The sequence below is a fragment of the Solea solea genome, chromosome 1 (assembly GCF_958295425.1).
Source record: "Solea solea chromosome 1, fSolSol10.1, whole genome shotgun sequence".
Classification (NCBI taxonomy): domain Eukaryota; kingdom Metazoa; phylum Chordata; class Actinopteri; order Pleuronectiformes; family Soleidae; genus Solea; species Solea solea.
In genome coordinates, this window is record NC_081134.1 from 14,045,812 (window position 1) to 14,058,252 (window position 12,441).

Consider the following 12,441-nt stretch of genomic DNA (forward strand, 5'->3'; position numbering starts at 1 on the left):
TCACAAGTTTCTCATCTGTCAAGTTTTTGCTTCTCAAGTCTTTATTTGAGGATCTCAACTACAGCAAAAAGAAGCTTTTATTCATACCTCCTCATACCTGAGGCAAGCAAGGCTTTACACATGGACCATTCCATTAACTAGAAGGTTAGCAAAGGGCCTGGACATGAGAAACTGTTCTGTATTGTTGCTACATCTATTACGGTTATACTGCAGGTAAAAAAACAAGAAGACAAAGAAGAAGCAGATTTGAAATGACAGAATGACACAAACGAAGTAAATGTAATCTTGCGTCGTTCATAAGCAAAAGCACAGAAACGCACACTGCACGTGCACAAACACATTACCGATAATTTGTTTCAGGAAAAGGCAGGCCATTAATATTCCGCCCAATCCTCCCTCATCATTAGCACCTGCACAGGCAGCTGCGGCGTTTCCTCGTGACACAGAGCTGGTGTTAAATGCTGGTCCTGTATTCCTATTTGGACCACTTTGATGTCCGCACTGCATTTAACCTCCTCGTGGACGTTCATTTCAAAATAGCCCTCAGACACCGTCACAATTAAATCTTTGACATCACCATCACACACTGAATTGGGCTTTCAGCTCAGGATTTTTGTTTCAAGTGTGTGTGTAAGAAAGAAGAGTTTCCGGTGGCAAGCATGCCAATATTTCCACAGCGTGTAATTCTTTTGAAGATAATTCATGCCTATACTTTCAAGATGTGACAAATTGGATTGTTTCCCTTTCCGCATTTCCTGTGACAAATTCCAAATTATTTTTCTTCAACTCCTCCACATGTGCCTTTGACACACCGTGACTGAATAATTTGAACAGTGGCAAATTGCAACCGTGGAAGCAAAACATCACCGCGGGCCAAATGCACACAATTGAAAAAAGGTGTGTTTACAAGGAGGGACATGGACAAGAATCCCATAGACCATCACAGTGTGCCGAGCACAATAGAGGCCACGTTATTAACGACACCTGTGTTTGGAACAAGGTTGCTCAAAACCATTTTTAATTTAAATTCCAATCAAGTCAAGGGAAAAGCGCAAGGTTTCCAAAGATTAAACATTGCTGTCTATCCATCGTCCTTTGGTGCACAGGAGTTGGAGGAGCTGACAGTGGACAAGAGGCAGAGTAAGTGCAGGAAAAAAAAAAAACAGCCATAATCTGCATATGAGCTGGACTAAATGAAGTAAAACCCCACATTGAACCACCTCCCCACTGTGCTGCGTCTCATATTAAAAGTACGTCATGCTGAATTATAGAGGGATGTGCCGAAGGTGAAGAAAACACATTATAAATGGAGTCGTATTTCTTTTGCATACAGAGTAAAATTTTATTTTTTTTCAAATTGCCATATTTAAATGTAGCAAATGAACAGCATCTCACTTAAAAGACTCCAAAAAAAATTATTGTTGTTCAAACAGATTACACATTTACATGCATGGATGAGGACGGGCTGTAATAACCCCATCACACACACGTGTATAAATGAATGGATTAATTATCACAACTGTGTTTCTGATCGTTTGAGTTTTCAGACATTTAATATTCCTACAGCACTTGACCTTTTCTGGCATAAACGCTGACCTTGTCAGGAACAGTAGTCCCTAAGGAGACCTCCGTTTAAAGGCGAAATAACCTCATTTCCAAGGAACTGCTTAGGTTAGGGCTAAGATTTCATAGGTTACGGTTAGGTTTGTTTAGGTTCTCTTAAGGACAGTGGCTGCGCAAACCTGTGTGTATGTGTGACGTAATTAATTGATTAGAGCTGCCCACAGTTGGTGGGATCTGTAGCTTGCAGTGAAGCCTCCTGCTTCCACTCTGTATCCATGCAGTGTGATCGCTGCTGGGACAAGAGCGCGCATCACTGACGCAGAAATGAAACGTGGTTGAAAAGTGATTTTTGCTCAACTTACTGGGACCCTTCATTGGATCAAGTTGGTCGCCGAGGTAAGGAATCTGTGTTAGTCCATGAAGATGTGATGGTGTTGAAATGTGCGCAGATATGAGGTCAAACGCTCCAATTTATGGAAACATTGTCTCGTTCTGTTGTGAAACAGAGCCATTACCCTGAAGCCCTCAAACACTCGACCAGGAAAGCGCTTTTGGGTGACTTTCGCGCTTTTACGCACGGAGCCATTCACATTTCATTTACCACTCAAGTCATAATGCTTTTTGTTTCATATTTTTTAAGACATAATATTAAAGGCTATTTGTACAATCTAAAGTATTAATTGTTGCCCAAACCCGTTTTGTTTTTTCGAAAATGTATCTCTGTTTCACCGATGCACGTTTCTTGCACAGATACATTTGCAAATGTTTTCTCATGTATGGCTATAACCAGACAGTGACCGATTATTATTATCTATGAGGGAGATGAGCAGAATGCTTAGTTCCAAGTAGCGGAATCATCATCAAATAATCTTAATCTGACAAAACAGTTTGTCTTCCAGGTGCTCTTGGCTATACATGTTATACAAGAGTGTAAACTGACAAAATAGCAACAGGTAAAATAGTAACAGACACACAGACACACACACACATGTTGAGGGGAAAATGGATGCGTCAGTCTCATTCATAAAACAGAATATACAATCAATCTTCAACATGTAGTAACTATACAATTTTATTCAAACATTCATTGAGCCATTGTTCATTAAGTATAATTCTGTGATTAATGGACATTCTTGTGTGAAGAAAAAACAGTAATCAATTATTATAGCTTATTATTATTTATATGTCATATAGTATTGGAATCTCATGTTTTTATACATTTCCAACATGTGTAGACACTAAGGTACAGTGTGATTTAGGCATGCTTTATAACAAAAGCTCCCACCAGGATTCTTGTATGACTCACCCACTATCTGTTCAACTGCTTGTTAATGCAAATATCAAATCAGCCAACCACATGGCAGCAACTAGATTTATTTAGGCATGTTGACATAGCCAAGATATCAAGCTGAGCATCAGAATGGGGGGCAGAAAGTGTTTTTTTGGTGGGCTGGTCTGAGTATTTCAGGAACTGAAGATCTACTGGGATTTTTACACACAACAATGGTCCAAAAAGAGAAAATATCCCTCTGTGAGCTAAAGGGAAAGTTTCGTCAGAGGAGAATGGTTAGTCAGGTTTGAAATTCCACAAGAGCAACATTAAATCAAAATTGTTACAACCAAAGGTACTCAGAAGACCGTCTGTGACGCACAGAACCTTGAAGCAGATGAGCTACAACAGCACAATGTGCCACTCCTGCCACTTTATTAGGGGTCATGCGTAACCTAATGAAGTGGCAAGTGAGTGCTGTTACAGTTATACGGCTGCTTTTTAATTGTACATTTAAAATGCTCCATGAGCCTTGACTGCAGAGTGACTGTTGATAACGAATTTCTCTCCTAACCATTTGTGCATTGACCCTCGTATACTTTATTGATCGGCAACTGTGAGACTTCAGCTGCTGAGGCAGAATGAGAACATGACAACTGAAAGTGTCAATCACGTGACCCACATGTGTGGCTCGAAGACATGCTTTTGTATGAGCTCTTTGCACTAAAGAAATGCAATTGTACACAAGAGAGACACGGCGTCCTCCTCGTTTCTCGTTGTTCTGCCTCTCTGTGAATGTGCCGACAACAAAAATCCTTGAAATCCCACTCGGCTGATGGTACTGAAAAAGGTCGAGAGGAAAGGTCTTTCTACGACATTTTAAATTTGACTTCTGTTTTTTTTCCAGATGGGGCTGTTAGATGAAGACCTTGCATTCCGATCCAACATACCTGTGCCAGTGGATATAACAGTGGCTGTTGTCTACTTTCTATTTGGTGAGTAAACATTTGTAAAAATGAAAATAAGAAAACCATCGATTTTCCCGTTTCTTCTGCTCAAGGTGAAATCTGTGTAAATCCCCAAAAATATAAACAGTTTCCTTTTCCTGCAGGAGTTTGTTCACTGTTTGGGAACACCATGCTGCTGTACGTCTCCTACAAGAAAAAGCACCTCCTGAAACCTGCCGAGTACTTTATCGTCAACCTCGCCGTTAGTGACTTGGGCCTGACGCTGTCCCTTTACCCTATGGCGATAACGTCAAGCATCTACCACAGGTACAGTATTCCACCTGGCACATAGCACTGTAGCATTAAACATATACAGTATATACAGAGGGTATAAGAATGTGTCTTACATCCTTTCTTTTTTTAAGCACAACCTAGACAATCTGATGAAATAAAAACAAAAAACATTCACCAACTATATAACAAACACATTTCAAAGTTCACTTGGCTCGTTTATATGAACAAAAAGAAAAGAAAAACAGTCTATTTGTGTGACTTCTGCACAATTATTGCTATATATCACTACTAAAAATGAGATAACTTTGACTCAAGAAGATGAAAAAAAAACACTTTTTAAAACCTGAATGTGATCTACTAACACCAGGATGTCCATATAAGGAGGATATAAGTGTAAACACTGCCTTTCACATAATCAGGAAGACTGTGTTTAGGTACGGACCACATAAAAATCCAAACTATCATGGTTCATTTACACGGATAGGTCGCAGTATGATTGCCTGACTTTGCAGTTACGGTGTGTGACGCTCATGCGACGCTCTCCTCTCCCTCCCTCACCTTCTCATTGATCCTTCCACTCCGTTTTTCCCTCTTCCACTTTCCTCCGTCTCTGTCTCTTTCCCACACCCACTTGGCCTCCCACACAGGTGGCTGTATGGGAAAGCAATGTGCTCCGTATATGCCTTTTGTGGAATGTTGTTTGGCATCTGCAGCCTGACCACACTAACCCTGCTGAGCATGGTGTGCTTTGTCAAAGTGTGTTACCCACTCTATGGTAAGTGTGCAGAGAAGCCGTTCTGTCACTGAAAATGGCACAGGATTAAGCACCACATCCCTAAGTGGCTGATTGTTGATTTATCTGTGGAAGGAAAGCCAAATGATAATCCCTCTGTGAAGCGCTGCACATTAGCCTGACTTTGATGCCTGACAAGTGCAGGGGCTGCACTCAATAAGCATTATGTGTGATGCTGGTCAACGCAGTGCAATAGAGGCCCTCTATTTAACCCCAAGAAAGTGGGTTTTTCCCTGGTAGTCACAAAAGAGATGCTAATTCCCAGCTGTACCAATTAATTGTAAAAAAAACCCACCTTCACTTCACTTTCTCATTTCATTATGACGCACTGCAGGAATACAGTCCTCACTTAAGGCTGATGCAACGTCACTCGCCATCCATCTACATCCTTTTGCTTCAAAAGGCATGGAGTTATAGTGCGCTGTCCATTTAGCCTTTGTCCTGCACATTCTTTGTAATAATAGAATAGAACAGCTCTTTATTGTCGCTGTTGTGAAAAATCGATGAGAAACTGTTTATCAGCTCTGTGGTATCAGCAGGAGATGAAACACAACACAGTATTAGAGCATTACTAAAACAGTGAAGTATTAAACCCTTTAACACCTAAGCCTCAAAGACTTATTTTAATGGCCAGAAAATGTCCCGAGTAAGGGCTTTTGCCCATTTCATATCTGGCAGTTATTGGCAATTTATTGCTTGTTAAAATAGTGTATAAACACAAATTAAACATTTTATTTAGAAAAATCACAGTAGTTGTACACAAACACCAGATTTTGAATGTAAAAAATTTGAAATATGAATAGTTAATACGGTTATTTTAAGTGTTACACTTAAAATAACCTTTGTTTGAGTCTGTCTCACTGTTCAAAAACAGGCGTTTTCAAACCATTTATGTCAGGTCCCAAACTTGCGGCCCTCCAATCCATTTCATGTGACCCACCTCTTAATATTTTTGTACATTGTTTTTGTGAACTAAATATCGTTCCATGTCTACACACTTTTATTTTGAAATTCTGTAAAATATCCATCATGATAGGATGTCGTGATATCCTTTTAAAGCTCATATCGACCAGAACCTACTGCATAGTTGCTTTTTCCTCCAAAATGTTTCACTTCGCCTCCTGCTGGATGCTACTAGATGCTCGGTGACCCCAAGGTCATTTGAGTTTGAGACCCCTGGTCTCGAGATTTGTGCTTTTCACCCAATCCTTGAGCTTTGCATACATTTGACCCCTTCACTGAAGTTTCAAACCTCCCTGACAAACTCTTCTATGAGTATCTACCCCCGTGTTCACCTTCTCTTCCAGGAAAGACTGGTGAAAGTGTTTGCCATTATCTCTACTTTAAAATGGCCCATTGATGTCAATGATAGCATGCTGATGCACTAACTTTTAGCGTGACCATCTAAAAACACCTTTGTCTTCATGTGTGGTCAGATGGAGTAAGCATGTGTGTTGTTTTTATTGTAATGTTCCTTTGGTAAGAGCTGAACATAATAATCTTTCCCAGATCATTTAACTACTTGAATAACAAACTATAAACTTTCATTTTGACAGGAAACAGGTTTAATTCCGCTCACAGCCATCTGCTGATTGCCTGTGCTTGGGTCTATGCTTTGCTATTTGCTTGCTCCCCGCTGGCCCACTGGGGTGAATATGGACCAGAACCATACGGCACCGCTTGTTGCATTGACTGGACACAGTCCAATCAGCACAGCACGGCGCGCTCCTACACCGTGGTGCTGTTCACCTTCTGCTACATCCTTCCGTGCTGCGCCATCGTAGCGTCGTACACGGGCATTCTGGTCACAGTGCACACAACCCGCAAGACGATGGAGCGACATGCATCGAGGCAGACGCAGATGAGCAGCATCCAGACTATTATTGTCAAGGTAAGTTGGACATTACTTCCATCACGTCAAAAACAAATTCATGCTTTTTAGACGTACCATATTTTGGTAAACTTCACTTGACTCAACATCTCCCCTGAAAACAATCACACCCGAGAAGAGTATTATTAATCTTCTTGATTAATGCTCTTAACTACATGCAGGATACACATACACAGACAAAAATAGTCGTCAAGTCTTGGCACATTCCCATTTCTGATGTGAATCTGAATGTTTGAAACAAGCGACAGAGACAAGCGCTTCTTAGACGCTGGAGTTTGTCTTTCTGGAGAGTTCCTCTTTTCACCATTTGTTGAAGAAATCGGCAGTGACCTCAACAGATGCATCATTGGCGCAGCTTCTCATTAGCAGAAGTTGGCTCTTGTCTGCTCTGTGATGGATGGAATGCCACAGCTTTTGCTGACTAATAGTCATCATCATCTCTTCTCCATGTTATCTCTGACTGAAATGAAGGAGAACGCAGAAACGCAGCGTTACAGACGCCTGAACACACCACCATCCATACGTTTGACATGAAAAAATGAAAGGTTTTTCCAGGTTGTGTACAATAACGCCCAAATCCAGAGAGTGTCATAGATTGGATCGTGCGATTATAATAGATTAGAATGGGTGCCGACGTCGCGATCATACAATAATATATTTTTGTGCCATTTATAAAACAAACTCTATCGAGTAAGTCTTATGTTCCATCATTGATACTTTAATTCCTTCAAAATCAGTCCCATATTACATCCATCCATCTTCTACCGCTTTATCCTCCGATATTACATCCTGCTGTGATACATATTCTACCACACACAATGAGTATTGATTCATGGCGGAAAACAGAGCCCCGAAAATACACCATTTAATCTAGTTCAGCTAATGTTTGATCAACCAAAACTGTTGTGCCCGGGTACTTTATGAAGCCACTTCAAGAAATAATAACAAAAGCATACAAGCCATAATCTCCCTCCGTTTTAAGATTTCCAAAACGAGTGGCTCCTGCTGCCGTTCTGAGCAAATACGGCCAACAGAAGGCGTCGCGATAAAAATGTTTTGATAATTATTGTGATAACATGTCAGATAGTAAGTGATTAATAGTCGCTCCTGCGTAAAAGCTAAATAACCCAATTAATTGTGTTTTTTTTTTATACAGACCGAAAACTACAAACGCTTATTTGACACAGATCTAAAGTAAAACATTTAATATCAATTATATGTTGTCTTTGCACAGCTCATAAACACATTTACATAATATATACAGTACATACATCTAAATAAATAAACCTTTTTCCAAAGCATGCATTTTTAAAAGTACACTTTTCTCCCATGTGCCCTTTTTCCTCCTGCAAGCTAAGTGTTGCCGTCTGCATCAGCTTCTTCGCGGCATGGAGTCCGTACGCTGTGGTGTCCATGTGGGCCGCTTTTGGACACATCGACAACATCCCTCCTCTGGCCTTTGCCATGCCAGCTATGTTTGCCAAGTCCTCCACCATCTACAATCCAATCATCTACCTAATGCTGAGGCCAACCTTCCGCAGGATGATGCACAGGGACATGGGTGCCCTGTGCCACGTCTGTCTGAGAGGCTGCTTCTGCTCCCAGAGCCCGGCAAAGTGCTGCACCAGGACAGAGATCAGGGTCAGACTTCGCACGATTCTCAGACCGACCAACCAAACCCCCTCGTCCAACTCTGGAGCTCAGCCTCCCATGGTGTTGTCGAAGGATCACAGTTGTGACAAGTGCGAGGATGCGTTTGAATGCTTCAAAAACTATCCTCAGATGTGCGGCGTCACAAACCCAGCTGCGAGTAAAGACTCATCTGTGGATAAAGTCACACCAGTTCCCCAAAGAGTGTGCCACAAGAAATCTCTGCTGGCCGCCATGTGTGCAAAAAAGACTCCCGACACAGACAACCTCCATATTAACTTAGAGATGGTCCCAGGTCATGCTAGAGTGGCTTGGCCCTGATGTGCAGTGCTGAGCAACCATTTTGGGAGGTGTTGGGTCAAGTAAGACTGCTTTCACAAATATAAATTGTAATTCTTTTTTTTAAAACCATTTTACAAAATGCAGAATGCGCCAACAGAAGAATGTAAATCAAAACAGTATTAGTTCTTCTAGCAACACTTGCACAGAGTTTGAAGGAACTTCTCAGGTAAGTTGTTCCAAACATCTTGGAGAACTAACCTCAGATCGTCTGTGGATTAAATCCTTCATTCTCATCATGTAATCCCAGACCAGGGCTCTGTACAGGCCACATAATCACTACCAGGACTACTTGTGAAGATAGTTCTTACCGACATTGGCTGTGCGTTTGGGGCCATAATAAATTTGGGGCCAATCAGACGCCTCCCAGATGGTGCATGATGGATGACTACCTGCTTATGTTTCTCAGCATTAAGGACGCCATTAATCCTGACCAAATCTCAAACTCCATTTGCAGAAATGCAGCGCCATACTTGCAAGGAACCTCCATTAAGCTTCACTGTCGCCTGCAGACAGTCATTATCGTCCTGCTCTCTGCCTTCTGTTACAGTCAAATCACTTTGACTCATCGTTTTGATGCATGGTTGACTCTCTTGTCCTTGTTGTAATTCTTCCATGAACACGTCTGGTCACTAAGTGTCAACATTGCCTGTGTCATTTGATCTTCTTCAAAAGAGCCCAGTCAAATCTTAGTCTGAGAGAGACCTTGTAACTACCTTGACCTGTGACATCTAACTTTCCTCTGGCTCTTCCACACCGAGATTTAAGCCTCCCACCCGTCTTTCAACCTACATTTGGAAATGACGATCATAAGCACCTGTTTGGCATAATTGCTCAATCATACACCCGACTATAATCCTACATATTCCCCAATTTTGTGCAAGTGTACCATTTGATTTAGACACGTCTTCTGTTGGATTACTTTACATTTCAAACAATCCAAATGTATATTTGTGAAATCATTCTTACTTTACAGCAAACCTGCCTTAGATTTTTCCACAGTAATTTATCTCAATTTACAATGTTTACAGAATGCCTTCGGACATATTTTGCAGGTTATTTTTCTTTGATTTCAGGAAATCTCATTCAGGAATGTACCACATGCTACAAACATGTCGTTTATTACTTTAACCTCTATGCATTATTTTGGGTATAGGACTATGAGCCTGAAGAGTAACAGCTTTACTTCGAAATGGATTTTGTTTTTAGTCCAATCTGCAATTGATTTAGCCTTTTTCTTTTCCGAGTTGTCACAACTCTGTCGCTTTTGGATTTCTGGTTTTCTAACCAAGAACGTAAGCGTGGTTTGATTGACAATGACTTACAATCCTAAAGTTTTAACACTAACATTTTTGAAGGAGCAGAATTGACATTACGTGTTTTCTGTGAGCAAAAGATAAAAAATGAAACTGAAAACATGTTTACAGATTGTGTGTCACTACATCGCTGTTGTATCATCAAACTAAAGTGGACTTTTTTAGCCATACAGCCATAATTCTATGCTGTGCACAGGTCACTGGCTGCTTACTTGTCTCAGTAAATCATTATTCCTACAGCGAATGTCATTTAGTACCTTTATATCCACGGTTTGTTCATGGTTCCCTTGTGAAATGGGTAAAAACGTGTATGTGGTGACAGCCATAGTCCGACCTGTAGTGGAGTTGACTACACCAGCACACTATCGTTTACACTTGACAAACGCAGGTATATAGTTAATGGTGCTTATTCAATTTCATACTGTTTGCAGACTACAACACTGCAGCCTATTATCATTATGGCATGGCACAACACTTCCTGTCTCCCTGTATGACTGGAAGTTAAAGTCATGCCATTTTCATATGGCATGGAAATGGACTATTTCTCAAATTAAGTAACTCACTTTATTATTATGGGCCACACGGTAGTGTAGTGGTTAGCACTCTCGCCTTGCAGCGAGAAGACCCGGGTTCGAGCCCCGGTTGGAACAAGGGCCTTTCTGCATGGAGTTTGCATGTTCTCCCCGTGTGTGCGTGGGTTCTCTCCGGGTACTCCGGCTTCCTCCCACTGTCCAAAAACATGCAATGTGGGGATAGGTAAATTGGACACTCCAAATTGACCATAGGAGTGAGTGTGAGAGTGAATGGTTGTTTGTCTCTATCTGTGTGTGGCCCTGCGATGGACTGGCGAACTGTCCAGGGTGTACCCCGCCTATCGCCCGATGTAGCTGAGATTGGCACAGCACCCCCCGCGACCCTCTGGTTGAGGATAAAGCGGTAGATGATGACTGACTGACTTTATTATTATTTCACTGTATGGGTACAAGTCAAACAAATAACACTAATCCGAGTTGTTCATAGCAGTTATTGTATGTTATTTCACTGTGCAAAAATAAACGTACTCATGACCAAATCCATATCGCACATCTCAAACTATTGTCTTAGTTTCTCACTTGCACACGACCATTTCACTTAAAAATCAGATTAAAGACATAATTTCGCCACTTTTCAAATGACTCTTTTTACATTTCATGTTGCAAAGCCCACGTAAGTATTTAATTAGATTTTATCTACTGATCACTGGGGTGCCATTTTAATAGCATTGTTAAAATCTGATTGAATTGTTCCAGTTACTGTGAAAAAAAGTCCACTGACATTTGCATCCCCAGAGCCTTATCTTTAATCCTTCACCACTTGAAAGGAGTCATTTTCTCACTTTAGCGGAGTTGTTTATCAAACACCATCCGTGTAAGAAAAACAGCAGTTATATCTGGAAACCATTAAAATATGCTTCAAACGGTGAACGACAATTACAACAGCAATCAGAAAGATTTGTCCTCGCACGTGTTTGGGTTTTTACACTCAGGTGTATTGATCTACAATCTGACTGGAGCGGCAAACATTTAGTAATTTTATATATAAAATGCTGAACCTTAAATTCATAAAATACACCCATTAACAATGACACGTGTTAACAATTTATTTAAAATGGCTTTCTAGAGGATTTTTTGTGCTGCTGCACATATAAAGAGTGTTGCATCAAGATCAGTGAAAAGAAAAAAACAGTATATAAAATGAGTGACATGTCAAGAAATAAAATGAGATATGAAATCCAGAAATACTTGGTACCATTCAGGGCCAACAAGTAACTTCCTATATGATTAGGTAAAAATATCCTTACAGCAACTTCATTTTACCTATAGTGAAAACAGTAACGCACAGCATCTTGTGGTGTTGATGACTAACAAACAAAACTAAAAACGGATATAAGTCTTGCACAGTTTCACTGAGATGACATTTCAGCCTTCAGGTCTCCTTGAAGACCAGAAACACTGCGACAAAAAGCAGTCTAATGTGCTGTTGCGAATACAATTTCCCCCAAAACAGTAAAAACATTTCCCTCAGACCTCCTTCGAGGTCAGAACCATTGTGGCACTGACTCTCATTTATAACGTAGGCCACTCCCACTTGACACATGTGCTGGCAATGGTGTTAATTAGCCCCCACTTGTTTGGAGTGAGCAATCAGCCAGTGAGAGTTTGACTGTTTTACATAGAAACTGACTTTACCAATGCAAAAAAACGTTTTTTAATAGATGCACAGACAAGGTTTTAACATCAGTATACGTGACATAAAACACCTTTTAAATGTACTACTTCTGTATACAAAGGAGATAAATATGCCCATTATACAAAACCAGAAATCAGATGATTAAATTC

The 12,441-nt window shown here is 40.7% G+C and overlaps 1 protein-coding gene across 1 annotated transcript; it reads left to right on the top strand.

Annotated features, from left to right (window-relative positions):
* Nucleotides 1–1,816: 1,816 nt before the first annotated feature.
* opn7a (opsin 7, group member a) lies at nt 1,817–11,139 on the top strand. Its single transcript, XM_058635290.1, has 6 exons — nt 1,817–1,959; nt 3,741–3,828; nt 3,945–4,107; nt 4,722–4,849; nt 6,424–6,758; nt 8,112–11,139. Exons 2-6 carry the CDS (start codon nt 3,741–3,743, stop codon nt 8,727–8,729), a joined length of 1,332 nt encoding a protein of 443 aa, XP_058491273.1. The 5' UTR covers nt 1,817–1,959; the 3' UTR covers nt 8,730–11,139.
* The last annotated feature ends 1,302 nt before the right edge of the window (nt 11,140–12,441 follow it).